This window comes from Motacilla alba, chromosome 8 (genome assembly GCF_015832195.1).
Source record: "Motacilla alba alba isolate MOTALB_02 chromosome 8, Motacilla_alba_V1.0_pri, whole genome shotgun sequence".
Taxonomy (NCBI): Eukaryota; Metazoa; Chordata; class Aves; order Passeriformes; family Motacillidae; genus Motacilla; species Motacilla alba.
The window spans coordinates 28,845,626-28,870,137 of NC_052023.1; the positions used below are offsets into that span (position 1 = coordinate 28,845,626).

The 24,512-nt window shown below is 51.7% G+C and overlaps 2 protein-coding genes across 6 annotated transcripts; one reads left to right on the forward strand and one right to left on the reverse strand.

Moving 5' to 3' along the window:
- Positions 1–1,031: 1,031 nt before the first annotated feature.
- Positions 1,032–9,431, reverse strand: PRDX6 (peroxiredoxin 6). The gene is made up of 5 exons (XM_038144246.1): positions 9,253–9,431; positions 7,446–7,602; positions 3,030–3,176; positions 2,395–2,541; positions 1,032–1,766 (listed from the first exon to the last, which is right to left on the reverse strand). The coding sequence occupies exons 1-5, from the start codon at positions 9,342–9,344 to the stop codon at positions 1,635–1,637; spliced, it is 675 nt and encodes a 224-aa protein (XP_038000174.1). The 5' UTR covers positions 9,345–9,431; the 3' UTR covers positions 1,032–1,634.
- On the forward strand, positions 9,349–23,456 carry TADA1 (transcriptional adaptor 1). 5 transcript variants are annotated; one of them, XM_038144239.1, is made up of 10 exons: positions 9,437–9,565; positions 9,808–9,899; positions 10,613–10,717; positions 10,965–11,030; positions 16,966–17,063; positions 19,155–19,364; positions 20,368–20,519; positions 21,395–21,557; positions 21,784–22,003; positions 22,498–23,456. In XM_038144239.1, exons 1-10 carry the CDS (start codon positions 9,492–9,494, stop codon positions 22,545–22,547), a joined length of 1,230 nt encoding a protein of 409 aa, XP_038000167.1. In that variant the 5' UTR covers positions 9,437–9,491; the 3' UTR covers positions 22,548–23,456. The 5 variants fall into 5 exon arrangements, with proteins under 5 accessions (XP_038000168.1, XP_038000167.1, XP_038000165.1 ...); XM_038144237.1 differs by lacking the exon at positions 21,784–22,003; XM_038144236.1 differs by lacking the exon at positions 10,613–10,717.
- The last annotated feature ends 1,056 nt before the right edge of the window (positions 23,457–24,512 follow it).

Here is a 24,512-nt window from a genome sequence, read left to right on the forward strand (position 1 = left end):
GTTGGAAAGCTTGGAGGGGGCAGATGTTCCTTTTTCCCTTAGGAAACCAGATCAAAGTGAGGGAGCAGCAAGAAGCCCCGGAGTTGGTGCGGCCCAGCCATGGGAACTAGGAGAGCTGCCCAGCTTGATAAAGCTGAAAAGCTACATTGGAAAAAGATGTTTCCCTTTTGATACTGTAGATTCCCTTTCCCCTTTCTTGCAGAGTGGAAGAGTGAGAGCCAAAGTCAGCCCAGAGACCAACTGTTCCTATCTTCCAGTCAAAATAATACATGGGAATAATATGGAGTTTCATAATGGAGGTTCATTTAAAAGCCATTTGGGGAAATACACCAATATTCACTGCACAGTTCCTGAAGGCAATTAAAAATTAATAAACCTCTTCTTTTGGCAGGGGGAGGGGTAATGAAAGAGGGTTGTGGGTGCTGCCTGAGGTTTAGTCTGGAGGGGGATCTCACTGCATTTGGTGCTTCGCTCACCTTGAACATCAAACCCACGAGTCCCCCCTTGCTGGGAGGGGTACATTTGTGCCCAAGTTAGCTGATTTCTGTAACAGCTGCTCCTTTTGAGCGTTGCTGGCTGTGCTGGGCACTGAGGGATGCTGGCAGCCACCCTATGAGTTATTCAACGAGCAGCTTTCTTTCCTACTGTTATATTAAAACATTGCTCATCTCTTGACAAATCCCTGAGAAGGAGGTGTGGGAGAGCAGGACTCTGCACGGCTCCTGTCGTGCCTGCTCATGCCCCAGGAGCAGGGAAGGACCCTCTGCCCTGCAGCCAAGGGCAGGCCAGGCTGAGGCACATTCTTCCTTCCCAGCAGGGAAAGCACAACTGCCTTGTCTGAGACCGTGTGCCCTGGGACAAGCTGTCTTTCCAAAATGCCCTCCTGGCAGAGCAAGAACAAGGGCAGTCTGTGCTGCTGCCACCCCCCTCCAGAGCCTGGGCACAAATCCCAGCTGCGTGCCCACAGGGAACACAGCAAATGCTGCAGGGTGCCGTGGGGGCCAGCAGGGACAAACAAGGGACACTGCAGGTAGTACTGAAGGTCAGTTTATTTGCTCGACTCCCTCTTCCACAAAACCTGGAAACCATCACCTTCCAGCAAGAGACAAGAAAGCAGTTAAGAGGTGAGAGATTTTGCTCTGCAGCTCCTCCCCAACTCATGGGACCAAAGGTTAGATGGCTGCTCTGAAAGGCACACAGCAGCTTGGAGCCCCCAGAGCTCCCTGTCCCAGCAGGACACCCCTTCTCACCACGCCTCGTGGCTGGCACCAAACTGGAGGGACACCACAGCAGGAGCCCCGGCGTCCCCACTGCTCTGCCTGTGTCGTCCTGGCAGGGCTGCTCTGGGGCAGGAAAACAACCAGGGTCTGGTTCTGCTCTGGGGCAGGAAAACACCCAGGGTCTGGTTCTGCTCTGGGGCAGGAAAACACCCAGGGTCTGGTTCTGCTCTGGGGCAGGAAAACACCCAGGGTCTGCTTCTGAGGGGCTGGGGCTGGGGGGACAGGAGGGCTGGTTCAGTGCTGCCGTGCAGCAGCGGTGTGACAGGACGAGGCCGTGGGTCGTGCGGTGTCGGAGGGGCAGGAGCTGGGCTCGGGAAGGCTCCGGCATCCCAGCAGGACGGACAGACAGACGCCTCACTCTGGCTGCGGGGTGTAGCGCAGGTACTTCTTGCCCGACGGCAGCTCCTTGGTGAAGACTCCTTTGGGGAAGAGCTTCTTGGCTTCCTCGTCGGGTAAGGTGGGCACGACCATGACACTGTCACCGGGCTGGGGAGCAGATGGGGACAAACAGGGCCCGTCAGGAGCTGGCAGGGCTGGGCACGGGTGGCACTGCCTCCCTGCGAGCGCTCGGCCCTTGTGCCCATGGCATGTCCTGTGTCCCTGGCATGTCCTGTGTCCCTGGCATGTCCTGTGCCCCTGGCATGTCCGTGCCTGGAGCCAACAGGGAGGGCAGAGCTGGAGCTACACCAGGAGCCACGGGAGATGTCCAAAGGGAGAGCTGTGCCATCTGCCAGCCCTGTCAATGGCATCCCGCAGCCATGGCACTGCCAGGGGAACAGGGAGTAAGGAGGAGGGAGGTTGAGCCTCTCTGCGATGCTGGATGGAGCACAGCTTGCCTGGTCTGCTCATCCATCCCTGTAGTTCAGGCCCCCCTGGACAGGTGGTGCTGGCTGCCCCTTGATTCCAAGCCCCGGGGAAAGATCTGTTTTCCTGGGAGGTGGGTGAGTGGCCCAACCCACTGGGAGCTCATGCTGCAGGAAGCAGGAGCCTTCAGAGGCAAGGCTGCCTCCAGCTGCTGCTCCCCCCAGCCCGTGGGTGCCCTGCCAAGGGAGGCTGCCTGCCATTTCAGTGCCTGTTCCCAGTGCCTGGCTGTGAGCTTTGCCCTGCTCCTCACCTTCCAGTCCACAGGGGTAGCGACCTTCTTGTACGCTGTGAGCTGCAGGGAGTCCACCACTCGCAGGATCTCATCAAAGTTTCTCCCAGTGGTGGCTGGGTACAGGATGGAGAGCTTCAGCTTCTTATCCGGGCCAAAAACGAACACCTGAGCACGGGGAGACAGTGTCAGGGGCTGGGCACATTTGTCTGGCTGCTCTGCTGGATCTGCTCAGCCCTGATGCTCCTTCCTTTCCCTTGGAGGAGGGAGCTGCCTGACCACAGGTGTGGGGACAGGGGAGATGCCATGGAGGGGATCAAGAGAGCAACTGATGTCCAGGGAATGTGCTTTTGCTCTGGGAGCTCCTGCGTCCAACACCAGCTTGTTTTGCTACCTGTGCCCTTCCAGTGCAAGCTCATGAGGGGAAAGGGAAAATCCAGCAGATCGAGCACTGACAAAAATTAGTTTGGGACAGGCACGACCAGGATCGGAGGGTCGCCGTGACAGAACCCGTGGTTCCAGCCCAAGGAAGCCACCCCAGCTGCTGAGGGTGGCCATGCCCATGCAGGTGAGCTGCCCACAGGCACAGGGCAGGCTGGCAGGCCGTGGTTCTGTGCTGCTGGGCAGGCCTGGGTGCTGTGGGGACAGGCACTCACCACACGAGCCGTCAGGGGCATCCCGTCCTTGTCCAGCTCGTCTGGGTCCAGCATGCCCAGCTGGACGGCCAGCTCCCGGTTCTTGTCAGCAATGATGGGGAAGGGCAGCTTCTCTGCAGGCTGCTCCCCGTTGTAGGCATTGATGTCCTGCAGGGACAAAGCCATGGGATGCTCCTGTGGCACCAGGCAGAAGCAGGAGCTCCCCACTCGCCTGGCGCCAAGGCCTCAGGCTGGGACAGCACAGCCAGGGCTCATGGCCTTCCAGGAAGCTTCCAGAAACCAGGTGACAAACCTGAAACCTTTGTGCCAGGCTGGGCTGTGCCTTGTTCTTGAGGTCAGTTCCTAGGCTGCTTTGCCCAGGCAGTGGGTATGGAGCAACAGGGAATTCCTGCCCGTGTTAGTGACACAGAGAGCTTTAACCACCTCCCCCTGAGAACTGTGCCCCTCTTCCAGCTCTCTCCTAGCACTGCTGGCAGTGTGTTGGTGTCACAGCTGAACTGGACTGTGCTCCTAAGGAGTTGTTTCTCTAGTGGCAGAGCAGACCAGCTGACAAAGCAAGGTCCAGCACTCCACAGGTCTTGTGCAAGGCAGTTCCATCCAGTGAGTCACTCACAGCTTACTTAACTAAGGGCTCTCAAAAAACTCCAGTGGAAGCCTGAGCGCAGGTGCTGGGACACTGCTCACTCCTTTCTGAACCATGCCTGGGACAGAAGAGGAAACCATCCCCCTCCACAACCCTGGAGGCTCTGCCTTGTGAACATCATTTATGAGGTTGTACTAGTCCAAACTGGACCTGCTTCACAAATACACACACAAAAAAAATGTATTTTGAGCATCTCTAAACTTGGTCTGGACTCAACTAGAGCATTTAAGTTATCCCTGGAGCCGGCAGTGCCACCCTCACAGGTCACACGGAGCCCCAGCAGCGCAGGGAGGAGCCTGCTCAAGGCAGCACAGGCAGGGCAGCTGCCGGCATCAAAGCAAGCAGAACTCAAGGCTCCTGCCCCAGAACAGGGCAGCCTGTTCCTTCCACCTTTGTCATGCTACAAGGACACAAAAGTGACTGCAATGCTGCTGTGAGCCTCCCTCCCACTGCTGTGCTGCACTATCAGCTCAGCTGATAACCTCAATGTACAAACCTCTCTGCCTTCTCCAGGCTCTGAATGTGGGGGAGCAGCCTGGGCCCTGCTCAGAGGGAACCCAGGGAGGGCAGGGCTGGAAATGCTGCCCCTCGGCTCTGCTCAGAGCACACCAACAGCAGCAAGAGCAGGCAGGCCCTGCACCCCTCCTCAGCCCCCCACGGCTGCTGGTGCTGACAAAAGGGTCAGGATGCTGCAAGCAGGTCAAGTGGTGCACACGTGGCCAAATGCTTCCTTTCCAGCTTTGCTCTTTGCTTGTTTTCTCCCCAGGCCTTTCTGTGTCACCACGGCTCTGCAGGAAGGGGCCACTGATCTCGGCTGGCTTGTGGCCAGGCCTGCCTTGGAAGGAAGCAGGGAATTGGTTCTGCTGTCCTGCAAACCTGCCTCGGCAGAGCAGAGCAGGGAAGGAAAGCAGAGCTGGAGAGTTCCGCTGAGGAGAAATGCAGCTGAACGCTCCAGAGAGTCACAGGAGGCTGCAGATGGACATCAGCAAATGAGAGCCACCCCCACCTCTCTTTAGAGCAGGGGCTGGAGGATGAGGAGAGCTTCTGAGAAGTATTATCTGAATCCCATGGACTGTAACTCGTTCCAAAATGCACGTAATTTCCTGGCCTGGGGAGCTGTAGAAAACGGCCTCGCAAACCACACCCTGTGTTGCAACAAAACACCCCCAACTCCCTCCCCATGTCACTGATTTTCTTTCCAGAGTCCAAGCTGAAAGCAGACATCACTGGAGGGGCTGATTCACCACCGAGTCACCAAGGTGCAGGCATCCCTGGCCAAAGAGAGCACTGAAACCTCGGACAGGCACAGCCAGGCCTGCTCAGGGAGCTCAGGCTGTCCCCCAGCCCCTGGAGAAGCAGCAACCTCCTGCCTGGGGAGGGTGGGATCAATCCCTGGCTGAGCTACAGCTCCCAGTGCTGGAGCAAGCCTCTGTTTTGTGGCTAGGGAGGGCTAAGAATAGCTGTGGCATCCCCGGCTGGAAAGCACAGCTGCACAAAGTGACACGGGGACTATTGGCTGCACTCTGGCCCCACCTTTCCAGGCAGATCTCATCTGCCCACTGACATTTGGCAGCAGAGCAAGCAGAAGTTTCTTTATTGTTTCACGCAGGAGTTCAGCCACCCCTCTCGCCCGCTTGCTTCCTTGCAGGCTGTGCTCCAGGTGAAAGCAGCTTCATCCAGACAGGAGGCAGAGGTGTGTTTGGGAATGCTGCACAGAGGGGCCTGCCCAAAATTTTGCTCACTCCTGGGCCTTCTGAGTTCAATCCAGCGAAACACAGGCTGCATGGAACACTCCAGCCTTCTGTGGATTTGTCCTCACCAACTGGATCTTTGGCTCTGGAGGATTTTCACCTGTTTCTGTCTGACAGGTGCTGAGCTGACACTTCCAAACCTCCGGCTCCAAGGCTTCTCCCAGCCTCACAGAAAGCTCACCACAGCTTCAATCACTGCCTCTCCGTGGTTTTTCTGGAAGGCTTTCCTGCTCTGCCTCCCCTCAGCCAGCATCAAGGCTGTTCTGCAACTTCTCCTGGTCTCACCTGGGGTTCGGCTGTGTGAATAATTCCATAGGATCAGCAGAGTCAGCTCACTGTTCATCTCTTTTTCAGATCACCTGAGTCTGCTGAACCCCACACATCCCTGCAGGCCTGAGAGAGCTCAGCACTTCCCTCCCTTGACAAAAGTTCCTGCTTTCCTGCAAGAAAGAGCCTGCCCTTCACAGAGCTGACTTCACGGAAAAGCTGCTTGCAAATTCAAAGGCTTTGCACAAGTCAGCAACAGCCTAACACCTCAGCTTTGGCCAACCAGATGAGTCTCCCTTACAAAAGCACAACACAAACTTTCTGTTCTGGCTAATAACATGTTATTTGCTAATTTGACTGCTGGTTTCAGCCAGCTTGAGCAGCAGAGAAATCTCATTTCCTGGGATTTGTACATTGCTTTTCCCAGGCCCTTCTGAGGCTTGCTGGGGCAGGGGCCATGCACCACTCAGGTACAAAGGTTCATTTAAGCAATAAGGCAATTAGCTAATTTCTAAGGCCAGTCAGTCATGAAGTAATGTCCAACTGAGTGCAGAAATTTCTCCCCTTTAATGCCTCTTATTGCAAGCACCTCTCACCCCTGGAAAATATGTGAGAACATTCCCAATTTTAAGAGCTAAGAGAGCGGCAGGTAATTCACCCAAGGATTTTTACACTCTGGCCATTTCTGTCTGAAATACTCACTTTAGACTCCTACCACCTCTAGCCCTGGAACCATTCTCCCTGGTAGCACACACAGGCTGCCTTTGAAGTTTTTCTTTAGTTCCTTGCAAGTTCCTTCACTGAGTTATTCCACTCCCATCTCTTTTTAATTCTCCCTCATGTTGATTTTACACTTAATGTTCTCCTGTTTGTGATTTTATATTTAACATGTCTCTGTTTGCCCTCTGTTTTCTCCTCCCCGCCCAAGCACAAACTGCAATTGCCTCCTCACTTCTGATACCTCTTTTCCTTCCCTGTTTTATGACAGAACTTCCTGAGGGTCTGTGGGTAGGCTGCCTTCCTCTGAGGTTCTGGCATCACCTCCACATGTTTTAACCCTTTCAGTAGTGGTGGGACATCAGTAACATTGCTTTCCTCTGGTATTGATGCCTCAGGTTTGAGCTTTTCTATTTTTCAGATTCTGTGCTGCTTTAGTGTGTGGGTCTGGGCTTCATGTGAGGGGATGGTGAGCTCTCTGCACGGAGCAGGGAGACAAAACAATTCCTGCTCTAGCTGGGGACCAAGGAGAACCACCCAAATTTCAGGCCCGAGAGCATAAATAACGTGGGCTGAAGAGAGAAAAATTAGAAGGATGGGACTTCATGGGCTAAATATATAATTGGACAATTAACTCCAGTATGCAAACGGACCAGAACTTATGAAAGTGAGACCCCATGAGTGTTTGTGCATTTTGTGACCATTCTGGGCCCATCTTGGGTGTAGCCCTGGCTGGGCTCTTGTGCTGCCCAAGGTGGATCTCTTGAGGCCTTTAATAAATCCCTACTTTAACTCTGTCTAGCCTCTGCTCTAGGCCAGCCTTCACAAGGCATCAGCACCAAAGCGCAAAGAGCACCCAGGACTTTGTGGGGTGCTCCACGAAGATGGAGACGACCTTCCCCATTCCTGCTCTGAATTTCAGCACCGCCACGCTTTGGGACGTGACACTTGTACCTCCAAGGCTGCACGGGCATCTCCTGCAGCCTCTGGAGCGAGGCAGCAGCACGAGCTGCCCCTGAGGCCTCCCCAGAGCCGTACCTTGCACCAGGAGAGGTGGTCCTGCACGCTGTCGATGGAGAGCGCGATCATCTTCACGTTGCGCTTGCTGAACTCGGGCGCCAGCCTGGCCGCCCGGCCCAGCTCCGTGGTGCACACCGGGGTGAAGTCCCGCGGGTGGGAGAACAGGATGCCCCACCTGCAACGGGAGGGAAGCGGCTGCTGTGAAGGTCAGGTGTGCTTCTGGTTTGTGCTGCAGACAGAAGCCGTGCAGACCGCACGGCGTGGAGTGCAGGAGCAGCTCGTCTCCCTGATAAGGAATTCCTGCCCCGGCAACTCTTCCTTCCCTATCACTAGGAACTTCCATGAGATAAGCCCTGCTCTGAGAAACTCCCTGCACCTCGCTCCCCACTCTGCCTCCAGGATCCTGCAGGAGATGCTGGAATAGCTCCTGGTTCTTGACATGGAGGGGGACACCGTGCCGTGTGAGGAAGTTTGGGGGAGCCAGGTGTGCAGTGCAGCCCAGAGACCCCACGTGTGAGGGGACGCCTGGCCAGCCTGCCAGCCAGCTTACTGCAGGGATGGTCACTGATTCACGAGCTGGCCGCCACTCCTGCACCTCACCTGCTCGAGGAGACACACGCAAATGTGCATCATGCAACTCAAAAGAATGGCACGGGACCAAGCCTTCACCCAGCTGCTGCTTCATTAAAAGGTAAGAGTTAATCAACTAGCAGGGGAGGCCAGAAGTTAACAACATCACATTGTGGCTTCTGTTACAATGACACAGCCACCTCGCTGTTGCCCACAGCTTGGCAGCAATGGATTTTGAGTCTTCAGAGCAGGCGAACACTAATCCTGCACCTCCCAGGTAAGGCAAGCAGGGAAAGGCAGCAACGCAGCCCAGCAGGACGAGCTGGAGCAAAAAGGCTCTCTGGACTTCCCAGGGGCAAAAGCAAAGCCACCCCCAGCATTTCAGATTCCCTGCCAGAGGCTCCTTCCACCATTTCTCAGCTCAAATCGCACAGATCTTACTGCGCAGATCTTCACCCGGCCCCCAGCACCATAGCAGGGGGGGAAAATCCTGTCCGAGAGATTTGGGAATGCAGCTGGAGGGATGAAGCGATGGCCCCTGCAGCTCGGCCAGAGCCGTGTGACTGCCACGGGTCAGCAGGAATTTATGGGGCAGCAACCCGGCCACTGGTGCTAGGAGGCTCTCCAGACAATAACTGCTCTCCTTGAGCAAACAGCAGCGAGCAGCCAGGAGAGAGGTGTGTGCTCAGCCGGAACAGCCAGTTCCAGAGGGGCTGAAGCTCTGAGGGCTCTTTTTTCGCCCTCTGCCCAAGCTCACAATGCCGACAGAAGGGGCCGATTCAAGCTTGCCAAGCGTTGCCGGGAGCGGGTCCCGGAGGCGCCGTGCCGTGTCGGGAACGGAGCAGCCGGCTCTGCGGGAACGGAGCCCGGCAGGAGCGAGCCCTTTGTCACCGCACACCTCGGCACCCCGCGACACCGAGCTGTCCCCAGCACCGCCCTGGGCCCAGCGCCGCTCTGGCCAGCCGGGCTTAGCCGTGCCGCGGGCGCTGCCTCTCCTCTGCCCTCGGGAGCTCGGGGACGACGGGGACGGGCGATTCTGCCCACCGGGAACCGCGCCGTGTCCGGTTCCACGAGAAAAGCCCGCATTTTGGAGCGAGCCCCCGGAACCGTGCGGCACGGGACTCACCGTGCGGAAGGAAGGAACGCGGTGAGCGGTCCCGCTCCGTCCCGGCTCCCCGGGATCCCCGGCGGCGCGGACATCCCACCCCCCGCTCCCGCTCCCGCTCCCGCTCCCGCCGCATCCCCGAGCGCTCACGAGTCTCCCAGGAAGTCGTGGAAGCGGATGCGACCGTGCGTGGTGTCCGCCTCGAAGTTGGGCGCCTCATCCCCTAGCAGCAGCCCCGGCATGACTGCGGCTCCCGGTGCGATTCCCGGCGCGATTCCCGGCGCTGCTCCCGGAGCCGCCGCCGCCCCCTCTGCGCCTGCGCGCCGCTGCCGCCCCCTGCGCGGGCACGTGAGCGCGGGCACGTGACGGCCGGGGCGGCGGCGGCCGCGATGGCGACCTACGTGAGCGAGCTGGAGGCGGCCAAGAAGAGCCTGAGCGAGGCGCTGGGCGAGAACGTGAAGCAGTGAGTGCCCTCGGGGAGCGGGGGCGGCGGGGCTGGGCCCCCCGCCACCCTCCCGTGTCCCTGCAAAGCCTCGGTGCCGCGGCTGCGGGCGGGGGCAGCGCTTTCGCTCCGCTCGCCTCAGCGGAGCTGCTCCAGGGGAGAGCCGGGGGCCGGGTGGCGCGGGGGTGTCGAGAGGTTGGACTCGGTCGTCCCGGAGGTCTTTTCCAACCGCATTGATTCCGTGGCTCCCTGCTCTCCCCGAGGTACTGGGCCAACCTGAAGCTGTGGTTCAAGCAGAAGATCAGCAAGGAGGAGTTTGACCTGGAAGCGCGCAGGCTTCTCACGCAAGATAATGGTAGAGTAACGCCTGGGGCTCGCCTCCCTGCCCTGCCAGGCCTGGGGAGCTCCTCCAGGCTCCGCGGTGCTTCCCGAACGGGGGAAGTGCTTGTGAGGGAAACGGCAGTGGCCGGGGCTGCGGCAGCGGCGGGGTTAAAGTGGTGGGAGGTGCCCTGGCCTGCCCGGGGAAGTCCCTGTGTAACCCCGGCGCTGACAGGCAATTTGGCCTTGTGTAAATGTGATAAAAATGTAAAACATGCTGTTCGAGCAACCAAAAAGCCATTTTTAATGTCGCTGCGGAGATGCAGTCCTTTCTGCACTTTCCCTTTGGCTGTAGCTGGAGCAGGGGAGGGAGCCCTGGATTCACCGGGGTGCATTTGCAGCAGGCAGGTCCTTCCTGGCCCTTGGGACGGGCAGGTGGGGAGCTGAAGGGTGACATTCCTCGGTCCTTGCTTCTCTGTGTGTCTGCAAACATGGGTGGGCGTTGCTGAGCTCATTGTGGGTGCTCCTGGCTTCCATGTGTGTGATCCCCGTAGGGAAGGGCAGGGCGTTTTTTGGTGCTCAGGCTCCAAAGAGGATCCTGGAACCCTCTGAAGTTGTTTTCACTTTCTCTTGTGCACGTTTACTCAGTGTTCCAGAAAACCTCTGCAATGAAGTTTTGTTTTGTTAGAACTTTTTTTTGAGTTGACTTTGTCTTTGTGGGGCTGGTTCTCATTTTGGTGTATTTTGCAGCAAAACCAAAAGCACTGCAGTGGGATGCCTGCGTGGCAAGAGGGAACAGCTGCTCCTCTGACTGGCTGAATACACCAGACTTGTCAAGCAGCTGTTATACACTGTGTGTGTAGTGCTGAGAAGTCACCCAGTTGTTTCTGTGCTGTGTGGAGTATCTTCTGTGTTGTTGTCACAGTTGTAGATTCTCAGCCCAGCAGAAGAAAACTCTCAAAAAAAACTTAAATTGAAAATTGACTGAGCAGGTGGGGAGAACACAACAGTGGGAAAGCTTAGGGAGCAACTTTAGGATGGCTTTGAGGGGGTGCCTCTGGCCACGGTGCGCTGCTAATGAGCTCTCTCTCTCTCTGCACAGTCCATTCTCATAATGATTTCCTCCTGGCTATTCTCACCCGATGCCAGATCTTGGTTTCTGCCCCAGGTGAGTCCTGAGAAGCCTCATTAAACACTCGGTGTAACACTGTGCCTGCCACTTGTGTGTTTGGGGGGTGTGTGCACAGAAACCCAGTGTCCTCGGCCTTAATATCATGGGGTTTTTTTGCCACACAGGTAAAAATGTAGCACAATAATGTTTCAGCAGAGATGCTTCTGTGGCTGAGCTGTGCGTGCTTGGTTAGAGGCTGATGCTGGATTGCTGCCTGTGATAATCTGGTTTGATCTCTGGGTTGGTGTCTGCTGTGAGCTGAAGGGTCAAGGCAGATGCAGCTTTCTCTTTGATGTGCTTTGCTTACCTCTTTCCCTCTGCTCTGAACTTTGTTCTGTTCATTGTGGACAGTTGACTTTTCCTGACTCATCTTGATTTCAAGTACGTATCTGACAGAAAAGTGCTTACAGGGAGCCTTGCTTGGGCTGTGACCTATTAACCCAGTCATCTGCAGTTAGTTAACATTTTACCTTTGCGAGCATCTAGAATTACACTTTACCTTTGTGAGTGTCTAGAAGGGCTGTCCTCAGGGTTGCAGCTGTGTTTTGTTTGGTCTCCAACAGAGCTCTCAACCCAGAGATGTGGTAGCAAGGGCAACTGAGCTGCAGTTCAAGATGTGGAACTGCTGTGTAGGAAGGGAGAGAAAATTGTTACAGCTCTCATGAGCCGAGACCTGAGAGATGAGCTTTGGGAGAGAATACCTGAGGTGCCTGTTGTAGCTAGAGGAAAAAATGCCTGCAAAATTCATGGATGCCCATGGGTTTTTGTGTTGGAGCTGGTCCTCAACTCTACCAGCTGTGCTACTTAAATGGTGGTTGCCCCCACCTCCAAACTTGCTTTGTTTGCTCTTGATTAAACACCTTGTGTTTTTGTCCTAAACTTGTTCCCTCCAGGGAGCTGGACTCGTGTAAATCAGAAGGTTTATGTCTGAATCTGCTGCTCCTTGCTTTTAACTTTGAGTAGTTAATTACAGCTGCATTATAAAGAGGCTGCACGGGAACAAGGATTCCCCTGATGATCACCTGCAGCAGCTGAGTCTAAGTGAGGAGGGGGAAGGCAGTGCCTGTTCTCTGAGCTCAGCAGTGAGCTGCTGCGTGTTGGGGTGCAGCTCACAGCTCAGAGGCCTTGCTCCTCAGAGGCAGTGGTCAGGCTAGAGCCTCTTGCCACGTGGCTGAGGTTGGGGTTTGTTACTCCTGTGTGCATGCTCTGGGCTCAGCTGTTCTGAATGTCATTTGTCTCCTTATCCAGCTCTTTATGCCACTCAGTCATGGTGTGCAGCTGTCTGGTCAGGATTCCTCAGCAGACTCTCCCAGGTGTCCCTTTCCTAGGCTGTTTAGGATTGTGCTGAAGGTGGGAGCCCCAGCACAGAGCAGGGTGCTGCTCCACAGGTGCTTCCCATATGCTCCTTATTTCCTGCCTGCCCTTCCTTAATTTCAAGTCCCTGGAGGTTGTTTTCTCTTGTCCCATTGCAGCTGCTCCCTTCAGAGCCCTGCAAGGAGCCTGGTTGTAGTGGTTCAGCAGGTTCAGCAGCGTGTGGTGGTGAGCCAGCTGGCCACCTGTTCTGCTCACCTCCGGGGCTTTCAGGCAAGCTTTGGCTGGCTCTGTGTCCACAGGCTGCTTAAGCCAGCTTGGAAAAAGTCAGTTTCATTACGGCTGTGTGGTCTTAAAGATGTGCTTTGGTGCTCTGGAGCTAGCAGTGCATTCTGCTAGTCCCTTCTAGCAGCTCAGCTGTGCTGTCCACAGATCAGTGCAGTCTCCCAGTGATCTGGGAGCTGATCTGTGCTGAGGTACCCCTTTCTGGGCCACTGACTGGGAGATCTCTTACAGGCAAGATCTCCCTATCAGCTGTGTGTGCTGCAGGGCTGTACCTGCAAGCCCAGGAACATGCAGTACCAGTGGAATACTAGCTTTTCACACCTGCTAGGTTTTTTTGGGTTTGTTTTTTTGTGGTTTGGTTTTTTTCTCTCTTTTTTTCCCTCCATGTAAGAATGGAAAGCTAACAGGCTTTTGTCTCTACCACTGTCCTTTGGGTAGAAGGCGTTTACTTGATGATTCATGGAAAAAAGTAACTTCAAAGAAGTGTTTTTGAGGCACTTAGCATGCCATCACAGGGGTTACTGATGTACTTTCCACCTTCGTGGGAGAGACAAGGGGAAAGTAACCATGTGGTCAGTGGTAAAGCTGTACTTGATACTGTACTGTGTTGGAATGAGAACCCTTGGGGAAGGTATTTTTCAGGAGTGGTTATAGTATATGTTGAACCATGCAAACAAACCCATCTGATCCCAATTTTGCTGCCCTTTGTACTGGTGGTTCCATCTGGGATTTAGGGGAGCACTTGGTGGATGTCACCCTTTTTGAGGATGCTTTGCATTTCCCCCTCTCATCTGCTCAGGCTGTCGATCACCCAAACAGCTTGAAATCCCAGTTGCACAGCCTCTGTGGCATGGGACATTTAGGGCTTGGTGGTGCACAGGCAGGGAGGTGTGTTGTCTATTCTGATGTGAAGGGTGGCCTTTTGGGGTCAGCTCTCCTGGCTCTGTCCTCTCCCAAGTCCTTGTGCACTGCCAGGCTCCTGGCAGATGGGATGGGGTGAGGAGCAAAAAAATTCCTTGGTTCTGCAGGAATGAAAACATCCCTGTGTTACCAACATTGTTCTTGGCATGCATTCAAAACATAGTCCTGTGCAAGCTACCATGGAAGAAATTAACCTTTTTCCTCCCCAAACCAGCACACTGGGATTCTTTTCTTCCTCAAAAAATTCCATCAAGAGGGACTCTGGTTTAAATCCTTTCTTAACCTTGCATGGACTTGCTTATTAAGCTGACCTTGTTTGTTGGACAGTTGCAAGCACTCAGGGTAGCAAGGTTTCTTGAGTTAATATGTATCTTGCTTGAACTGTTCCTTCCCTTCTTGTTAAATGTTAGCAATAAAACGGAGACAATTGCAAACACCCCAGTTACTGATGTAAGGTTTTAATTTATTTAATAGTAATCTGAGCCAATTAAGAGATGGTTCAGTGAATTAGAACTCATGTGGAATAACAGGAGCATTTTATTTCATCAGGTTTGTCCACAGACTTTGCTTAGAGGGCTTTCAGCTGTGAGATTGGCTCGGGTTGCTTGTGTTTGCTTCTCTCCAGAGTACTGAGAAGGGAGGAAAAGTAAGAAAATGGGAGTGTGAGTGTTTGGCACAGGAGAGTCAGCAGAATATCAACCAAATTATATCAATATCAGCAGAATGCCTGACCAAAACCCTTGTTCCCACAAGAAGATTAAAACAAACAACCCCCTCCAAACTGAAGATCAGGAAGACAGGCCTGGGAAATGTGTGTTTCTCTCTGTCTGCTTCTTTCTGTGGTGACTTTCTGTTTCTTTGTCCTTTCCTCATGTAGCATGTCAGGCAAACCTGACAGGCTCTGGCTGGTGCCATCGTGATGGTGCCATGCAGAGATGTGGCAGCTCCTAGAAAAATGTTTTTATCTCTTGCTGATCTGTGAAGGCAGGGCAGCAGCTGTGGCTTGTTAAGGTCTGATTCCTTTGCTAGCAAGATTAAATAAAAGCTGCATTCATCTCTGGAGTTTCATGTCTGAGCCAACCCAGCCTTGTCATTTGTGGCCAGGAAGGCAAGTACTGGTTTCTTAGAATGCTAGAGGGAAATTTTTCTTTCTTCATCTAGTGCAGGTCGGGCTTGGTAATATGAAAACTTGGAAAAGGAACAAAAAATTGTGCTATGGGCTCATTGTAGTGGGGAATAGGAGATTGTATCTCACCTTTTCCTTGTTTTAAGCTGAGTTTGGCTAAGTTCTTGTTAAATGTGCACATTGAGGTTCAATTAAATTGCATCTTTCAGATCCACTGTCAAAGCCTATAAATTTAGTTGCCATTTAATTTTAAACCTACTGTATTACTTTTCTTAAAAAGGTGTTTTAAAAATTCAGTCTTAACTGTAACCTTTTATATCTGTAGAACGTTGTCAGAGAAAAGAGTGCAATTTCCATCTCCATTCATTGCACTTTCTCTGGTCACAAATGAGGCTGTGAAGGAGCTGTGTGAGACTTGATGTGGTTCTCCACAGTGGTTTTCTATGCTCCATTATTAGGGCCTCTCCTGTGATGTATTAATGAGCAGTGACACCAGCCTTACAATTTTTGGGGAGGTTTTATTTATTGTCTTTTAATTTCTTAAATTGACCAGTGGATTTTGCCAACAGGTTTGTAGGCTATGGGTTTCCATCTCTCTAATAGGATGTAACTAAACTTCTTGGTCAACTTTTTTTTTAATATAGGGAGAATGTGCCATCTCTGTGTGTGCGTGCAGGTTGTTTCTAATCCCTTCTGAGCAGCTGACCATTCAAAAACTTCACCTGAATCCTCTAGCTGAGCCTGATCCTGTTAGAATTTTTTTTTCCATAGCAGAGGACACAGTGCTTGTGCTCCAGCTGTGAGTGTGGGAAGCTCCCCATAGCCAAGGACTTCTAGCCAGCCTCATTCCTTCCTTACAAACAGGGCTGTGGTAGAATTGTGTTTGAGTTCCTGACTACAGCAAATTAAACGTAGTTAATTCTCAATTACAGCAGATTAAGCGCAGTTGGGACAGCCAGAGATAAACCCACAGATTGGTGGGAAGCTGGTGAGGGCTGTGGGAGCAGGAGAGAACCACAGCTGGGTGTTGGTCAGTGCTCAGTGAGGCTGGCTACGCTGTGCGTGGTGAGATGTGGAAAGGCTGCTGTCCCTTCTTGTCTCTGTCTAGAGGAAATGGCAAATTCTGGCTGAGGTGTGGCCAGGGAATGTCCAAGACATTGCTGTGCTGTCAGAGCTGCCTGGCAGCAGAGCTCCAGCCTCTGCTTTAGGGGCAGCTGAAGTGCCTCCAGAGCTGAGCTGTCCAAGCTCCCTGAGGTGGGACATGCTCAGGGCATGCTGTGCTCCAAAGGAAGAGGATGCTCACTTGCAGTGCCAGGCTGGGGGAGGAGGGTGCTGGAGACACACAGCACAGGCTGCTCTGTAGCCACGAGAGGGCTGTCCAGTCTCTGAGTTGCACTTGTTCCCTGCCAGCAAGCACACACGCATCCAGTGCAGTGCTGTCCTAAGCCAGTGTTCCTGAAGGAATTAATTACTCACAGATGCTGTAAGCCTGTCAGTAGGAAATTTGCTAGGCCGTCCTTGCCAAGAGCTGTGTGATTATCAGGATGTGGTTTGGCCTGCTGTAGGGGTAGCTGTCAGACACCATTCAGTGGACTTCTGAGCTCTTTAAATGACCAAATGTATGTATTTATTTATTAGTAGTAAACAGCAAGCTCTTTTTCAGCTGTTTGCTCACTGGTCACTTTACTGGCATCCTGCTCCTGGGCTCAGTAGCCTCTGCAGTTCTTCTCCCTTCTCCTTCTCTTCAGTGTAACAGAACAATCAGCTTGATGTAGTGGTGTTTATTAAGGATCCATGACAAATCTTGCTGAAGCAGAAGGAGAACTGGGGAGTCAGGCTGCTCAATTCAGATGGTTTAGCATCTCACCTGATCCAGGAGTGGGTGAGAGGAGAACCCACCTCCAGGCAAGCTCTTACCTTCCTGATGGAGCAAACAGCTTGTCCCTTCCTTTTGGATTTTCTTACAGGCTGTGCTTATCTCTCTCCTTCCACTATGGGTTTTGTGTGGTGTGTGGACAGAAATTGCTACATAAGTCATGGGTGTTGTGAGTGAGTCAGACTAGCGAGGGGCTGACAAAGGAAGGGAGGGGCTACCAAAGGTTTTCTCCCCTCTTTGCTATGGCTGTTGATTTTGGGTTGAGGCTTAACAGGTGGCCAAATGTTAAGAGTTTCATCTTGGCCCTAAATCAGCAACCCCCAGTGGATGTTTTGTGTTTTTTGGTTTATTTTTTGTTGTTAGTTGGTTGGTTGGTTGGTTTGTTTTGGTTTATTTTTCCTTTCAATTTGTAGAAGGTGCTGGATCTCTGCCATGGCCAGGTGGCTCTGCAACTAAACCTGGAAAACCCAAAGGGAAGAAAAAGATTTCTTCGGTTCGCCAAAAGTTCGATGTAAGTGTCTGTGGTTCTCTTTACATCTGCCAAATTCTTAAAACAAGTGATTTACTGTTTATTCAGGCAGTCAGATAGAATTCTCTGACTAACTCTCAAAGTGTTAGAAGCGAGATCCTGGGTGTAATGTCTTCAGAAGGTCAAGTTATTTCAGAGCTGAGAATGCCTTTTAAAGGTGCTATTTTCTGGTAGGTGGCGCAGAAATGTGCAAGATCCGGTTCACTTTGCAGCAGAGGCTCTGTACATCCACCCAGCACTGTCACACCCCTGTTCTGCACTTGTTTCTGTGCTGCCAGACCAGTGTGGCAGGGGCCTGGTGTGACAGATTTGGGATGAGGCACTCTGTGTGTGCTTCAGAGACTAGTGTTCCAAAAGAATGCAAGTCGAGCTGAAGGCTCCTTGTATTTAGGAATTGTCAAATTACTTTGCAGTGCTCACAGCTGCAACCTGTATTGTGATGTTCTGAATTCAGACTGTGTTACCTTGCCTGTCTTAAAACTTCACTGTAACTCTTCAGTTCACTGGCAAGTTAGATGAGAGTTTGAGAAGCAAGTTGTGATGTAGTGGAAGTCTTAGAATTTGATTTCCTCACTACCCCTAGGATGCACCAGATTTCTAGTGTGTGTTTGTACACGTATTCAAGAATGCTTGGCAGCAAGCACTGTATGAAGTGCATGTTATGATTAATGGGCTTTTCTGGTACTAGTGGGATTCCTGAGTAGTGTGAACTTGGAAGTGCCTTGGTATTTCATAATGTTTCCCTCACTGGTCAGAATAACAGCTGTGAATGACCACAAGTCCATTCCAGTTGGCTTCTGCTCTCCCAAACTACATTCCTCTTGAGAGCTGCTTACATTTTGAAGGTCCTTTTTTCCAGGCATGTGACTTTCCTGCACATGCTTAATGAAAGCATAAATCTTTAGAATTATGGTGAGGGAAACCTGCTTTCACATCGCCAGTGGGTGGATTGGTTTTTCACTCTGAGTTAAATGCCACACTGTCCTTTGACTAAAGCAGCCCCCCCTCCTCCCCTGAAACTAAGATGTGAGAAATTCACTTTGCTGCATATTCATTGTTCATATTTAAAGCGGGTTTGTCCCGGTGCCCCATAAGAGCCCTGCAGCAATCTCCATTCTACAGCCACTGGAAAGCAGAGGGAGTGTGATGAGTCTCTTTCCTTGTGGGTTAGAGCTGGGCCAAGCGCATGGCTGGGCTCAAGGATCAATAATTTCCATTTGCTTTGTTCCCCCCTTTGTCTGGGGGCTGAGGAGCCATCACAGGCACTCAGAGCTTGAGACACAATGCAGCCAAGGATTTGTGCTGGAATACATATGGCCTGGGAAATACCACCTTCTAGTATGAATTCCTGTTCTGTGATGAGTATTATTGCTAAATTACCGAGTCAGTTCTGAAAAATAGTCATAATCCATCTCAGTGGCTGTTCCGTAACACAGCTCTGCTTAGAGTAGTGAAAGAGTACCCAGGGAGACTGGAGTAATTAAATTAATTAGAAATTAATGCTGGAATTGGGCTAAGTTTAAAGCGTTAGAGAAATGTGAGACTCAATCACACACGTTTAGAATCATGGGTTTTAATCTGGAGGGTAGCTGTACAGATAGTAAGTAAAAATATACCCTTCTGTACAGGGAATTGCTAAATATATGAGAACTTTTCAACACAGAAGGTGTCTGAGAGATGTGATAGTGCAGTCACTGGCCTGGGTAGTGTGAAAGGAGATAAAAAGGACAGTCACTGACTGCATTTGAGACTCCCAGGAGAATCAAACAGCTCTAGCAGGTGGGGAGGTACAGAGCAGACCAGAGCAGGCAAGTCTTCATGTGGTGTGTAAATTTCTGGCTGCAGTGTGTTGTGGATACCCAAAGTTCAGGTGGTTTGGGGTGCTACTGAACAGGTCCAGTGAAAGGATACCAACACTGACTTACCAATTTCTTCAGTCACAAGCCATTGGGGAGGATTTTATTAGGATTTTTTAGAGGTGTATGCTTTCTGACTGGAGAAGGGATGTCCCCTAGATGAACCAAAGGGTCTGAATGAATATTATCTTCTGCTTTAATGTTGTGTTCCTGACAGCACCGGTTCCAGCCTCAGAACCCACTGTCAGGAGCCCAGCAGTTTGTGGCAAAGGATCCTCAGGAGGATGATGATTTGAAGCTGTGCTCTCACACCATGATGCTCCCAACACGTGGCCAGCTGGAAGGAAGGATGATTGTCACTGCCTATGAGCACGGGCTGGACAATGTCACCGAGGAGGCGGTGACAGCCGTTGTTTATGCTGTGGAGGTGAGGCTGCACTGGGGGGCTGCAGTGGTCTCATGACACCAGCAGCAAAAGGCTCTGTGTGCAGTCTGGGGCGTTGTCCCCCTGCATGGGGTGGAAACCTGCTGCTCTGGTGGTTCTCCAATTGCCCTTTTGCCCCCAGAGTCATGTGAGAATGGAGAATCTCGTGCCCTAGATGTCAAGTCTTGCACTTCTGCCTGCAAGCCTTAGTTTTGATGTACTTGCACAGAACCCCAGGCACGCTGAAGTAGCTGTTGTGGGAGATGCCATTCCTGTCACTTAGAAGCAGGGACAGAATGGGAATGCCAGTTTGGCCGGTTCTATAAAAAGCAGTCTGTTACAGGCACAGTGTCTGGCCTGGCCATGAAGGGACACGATCAGGTGATACCTGATCCAGGTGAAGTCTTAGTTTGGCTTTGGCCATTGGTTGTGCATCACTTTACACATCCCAGGAATGGCACAGCCACTGCTTGGAGCATTGATGAGTGTGTGGATGGTTTTCTGCACTCAGCATGTGAAGGCCAACTCGAGTTCCCCATCTGGAGTGAGGCCAAATTAATAAGTTGTCTGCTTGTTTTTTCAGACAGTTCCTTCTCCAGCACTGTTCAGGCAAATGAAAAAGATGAGTGAGGGGTTTTTCATTGCCATTTCAGGGCGTGTATTTCAGTTGAAGTGTAACATCTAGAGTCAGTTATGAAATCTTAACCTTAATCAGAGGTTGGACATTTCCTAGCATTGAAGACACCCCTTTAGCATTTGAAGCAGGACATCACATATTAAAGTATAGTTCACAGGCTGATGCTTACAGTACTCACAAAGTGCCATGTTCTCTCTATCCAAGGGTTGGATAATGAAAGCATCCCGTAGCTTGTCCAGATATTGGTTCCCTTCCATCTTTAGGTCCCCATGGTCATACCAGCACTGCTTCTCTCTCGCCATTTGTCGAGGCCCTTCTATCCGTGAGTGAACGTATCAGCACGTGTCACAAGACTTGTTTTCCTTGCAGAACCACCTTAAGGACATTCTGACCTCTGTGATATCCAGGAGGAAAGCCTATCGTCTGAGGGATGGCCATTTCAAGTATGCCTTTGGAAGCAATGTCAACCCTCAGCCATATCTGAAGAACAGTGTTGTTGCTTATAACAACTTAATTGAGGGGTAAGGAGCTGGCAGCACACTGATAATGTGCATGGATTTTGCTAGTCTTGGAATTACTCCATGGCTCTGTTGCATCTTTTATGTGTGTTGATAGTGTCTTGCTTTCACCAGCTAGGAAGGCATTGGTATGGAGGATTGTGCAGCTAAGCAGGGAGAGAGAATATGGGGATTTCCCAGCACTGGACTGTAGGGACAGTGTTACCTCTCTCTCCCTTACCTCTGCTTGTCCAGCAGTTTATTACTGCTTTTTGGAAACATCAGTAACACAGCAATTCTCTGCCTTTTGTGGAGGCACAGCGGTTGTGCCATAGGATTAAAATGTCAGCGAGGACCCGCAGGACACTGCCATCCTGTCATTTCCTGCATGCAAATGTGTTTATGGTTCTGTGGCACATCTTTCCAGTTAGCAGGGCTTTGAGGTGCTTCTGTTTGGAGTCTGTGCCAAAGAGTTTGTGCAGTGCATCTGGCAGCGTTTGTGTACGAGAAGGCAGTTTTGTTTGTCTGTGGCAGCTTCTAGCAGTTGACAGGAGGTCGTGGGTGTTTGAAGATTTGATTGTAGCACTACAAACAACTCTGCCTAACGGCCAGTGTTTCAGCTTAATGTTGTGTGTGCCTTAATTTTTATGCTGGGTAGAAACTATTGGCTGCAAGTAACAAAAAGTTGCACAACTGAGACCATTGAAGCAGGGCTGGAGCATGTTGAGGGTCAGTCCACACTCCTTGTCAAACTGGAATTTGAAAGAAATTTTTATTAGAGCTGAAATAATGTTATGTACCACATCAGGTGGTGCAGAACAGCAAGGCTCCTGCTGTGTGACAGCCACAGCTGGTGCTGGTTTTGTGACTGGGATGCTTTCTGCCTGCTCTGCCCCCAGCCCCCCGAGCAGCGCGACGCCCTCGGCGGGTCAGAGCCTGGCCCCCCCACCTGCTCCTGATGATGCTGAGCAGCAGGCAGCCCTGCTCCTGGCCTGCTCTGGGGACACCCTGCCAGCATCCCTGCCTCCAGTCAACATGTACGACCTCTTTGAGGCACTGCAGGTAAGCTGGTCACGTCACACCTTCGTGTCACAGGCAGCACAGCCCTGGGTGCCAGCTGCCAGGCGTGGTTTACGTGCATGGAGGGGGATTTGTTTCCCCATAGTCTCTTTCCTTCTTCGCCTCTCAGATTCTTTGGCTTTGATTTGTTCCCACTGTTAACTCCTGGTTTAATGCCTGTTCTGATCCCCTTGGTCACAGAGCTGATGAGGAATCCCCTGTCTCACAGCTGTGCAAGATGGGTGAGCTCTTCCTCTGCAGCAAGGCTGCAGTGATTATATCAGAACTGAGCTGGATGGATTTTGACAGTGCCGCAGCAAAACACCTTACCTGGCATGTCCCTTCTTACTCATGTTCCACCTGGGTACTTAGAGGAACACTTGGTCCTGGCATGCAAGGCACTGCACTGGGTTGGCTGCTATCACCCCAGCCCTGGGGAGGCACTGGAGGTCAGCTGGGTGAATTTTCATTGGCAGTGTATGGCTGTGGTTCCCTCCCTCCCTCTCTGGCAGTTGTGGGGGGCATTGCCTACTTTGAATGTCTAAAATTAGTTGTTAGAAATTCCCCCTTGATGATCTGTGCTGTTGTGAAGAGGCCTTGGGATTTTATCTGACAGCTGTGGATACAGACCACAGAGCTGTAATCAAGCATTCATCTCGTGCTTAGTCAGAATTTGTATTTCTGTGGTTTTGATGATCAATTATTGATTGCCACCCCAAGAGCAAAATTACTGTTTCCTTACCTTCCCTTAGCAAGGGGTGTAAGAGGTGGTTGTGCTGTGCTGGCTGCTCTGGCAGTGCTGCCAGGGAGCAGCTCTCCCTGCGAGACTCCCTTTGTTCCCACCCTGCAGAGCTGGCCCCTGTGGCAGAGGGAGGCTATTCCCTGGTGCCGTGGGCAAGTGTCTATGGAAGTGTGCAGCTTGTTTCCCACCATGCCTTTCCAGGTGCACAAAGAAGTGATCCCTGCACACACAGTCTATGCTCTAAACATTGAGAGGATTGTCATGAAGCTCTGGCACCCGAACCACGAGGAGCTGCAGCAGGACAAGATCCATCGGCAGCGCCTGGCCGTGAAGGAGGGCCTCCTGCTCTGCTAGAGCTGGGCAGCCCTGCCAGCCCTCAGGTGGCTCCAGCCTGCTCCTGGGACTTGTCATTCGGGTGCTTCTTACAAACCTGTGTCAGCATCTCCAGGATGATGTGATTTACGAGTCAGCTTTTCCTATGGAAATGGGACTGAGTTGTGGGACGCTTCTCTGCTTCCCAGAGTCGTGTGCCGTGGAGTACTTGCAGCAATGCCACTGAATTGGGAAAGAGAAACGAGACACGTTTGCAAGGACTCTTTTTAGGAAAAATAAATGTGAGAGTGGAAAGAGTTGGTTTTAAACAAGGTGTGCTCTTGTCTTCTTTTGTGAGCATGGAGAATCTGTCTCCTTGCCCTCACCTCTCAGGTAGTTTCCCTCCTGGAGCTCAGACTCCAGAGGCCTTGTCCAGCTTCTGCTGCAGTTGGTGGGATCCTTTTCATTAACTGGTTATGGGGTGGGCTCTTGTGCAGATGAGCAATTCTGTTAGCTGACGTTGTTCCTCTTCTACCGGGGGAACTTCTGATTAGAAACTGTGACGAAACAAGGCAAAAAGGGAATTGTCTTGGTGTTGAAGATTCCTTGGATTTGCAGCATGAACAAATCTCTCCTATCACTTCCTTGTGAAAATATGCAGCCTTGTATTACTTCATTATGAAATTATGCAGCCACACCTCTCCACATGGGAGATGTGCAGATCACTGTGGAAAAGGAGAAATTCCACCTTGTGAGTTTCAGGTGCTCTGCTGTATTCCTGAGTCAGCTCTGGGAACTAGCTTGTTATAACAAGAGAATTCCATTAAAGTGTCTTAATTAGTACATGACCTGGGTTTGACCTCAAACATGAAGGTACCTGCTGAAGTGTGACTCACCTACTGTGCCTCCAGATTAATGGAATTGAAACAGCTTCTTCTGGGGGAATATGAAAGGGGAAGCTCATGGTTCCACTTCATTCTGGTTTTCCTATTGGGAAGGTATTTGGAATGGAGGCTTGTCATATTTCTTGTGAAGTTTTCTCCTCTGCTGTACCCTGAGGACTGAAGAGGGTGTAGGTCCCTGATGTTTCTTCCCAGTTACTGTTTTTATAACTTCCTTTCTTGACCCCTGTGACTGTTCATGTTGCACCAGCATTGTAGCAAGGGCCTGTGCAGCTGTCCCTGTGTTCCTGGCTTTCCTGCATTCCCTTTGGGATGAGTCAGGCATAGCAAGAGGCAGTATCTGGACAGGTATTGGTGACTCTCTTCATGAGAAGATCACTTTAGGATTATGAAGAAACTGGGAAAGGCAAGGACACAGAACTGCAGCAGGGCCTGGCAGGATGGGAGCAGTTGTAGGTAGGTCTGGCAGTGTGTGGTTCAGAGGGGAGTGGGGGAGAAAAGATGGATGATTCCTTTTGGTACTTTTCTTTTGACTGCTTTGTTTTTCTGTATTAAAGCTGGTCAGAGCAAGCCCGAGTTTAAAACTTGACCTCAGTGGCTTTTACATGAGAGTTTTTAAAAGCAATGTTTAACCTTAGGAGCTGTGGTGGGGAGATCATCAAGCCACCCAAAATACAGCCTGTGGGGTGTGGGAGGGAGATTTCCCAGGTAGTTGTGATGCTTATGGTGTAAAATGAAAGTAATATGTTTGCTAGAAACTCTGGGGCAGCTCTGAGGATCTCAGATCTGAAGAAATCACCCAGCCTCCGACAGCATCACAGGCAGGTTCTGGAACAAATCGCTTAGTGTGGCACTAGAGCCTCCCTGCTGTTTGCGTGAGCGTGTTCTGAAGAGCCAAGTCATCTATTCCGCCTTGCCAAAGCGGGGTGTTTGGTACAGCTGCTGCACAGCACAGGCTCATGTCAGCTGCATTGCAGAGTCTGAAAACTGAAAGGCACACGT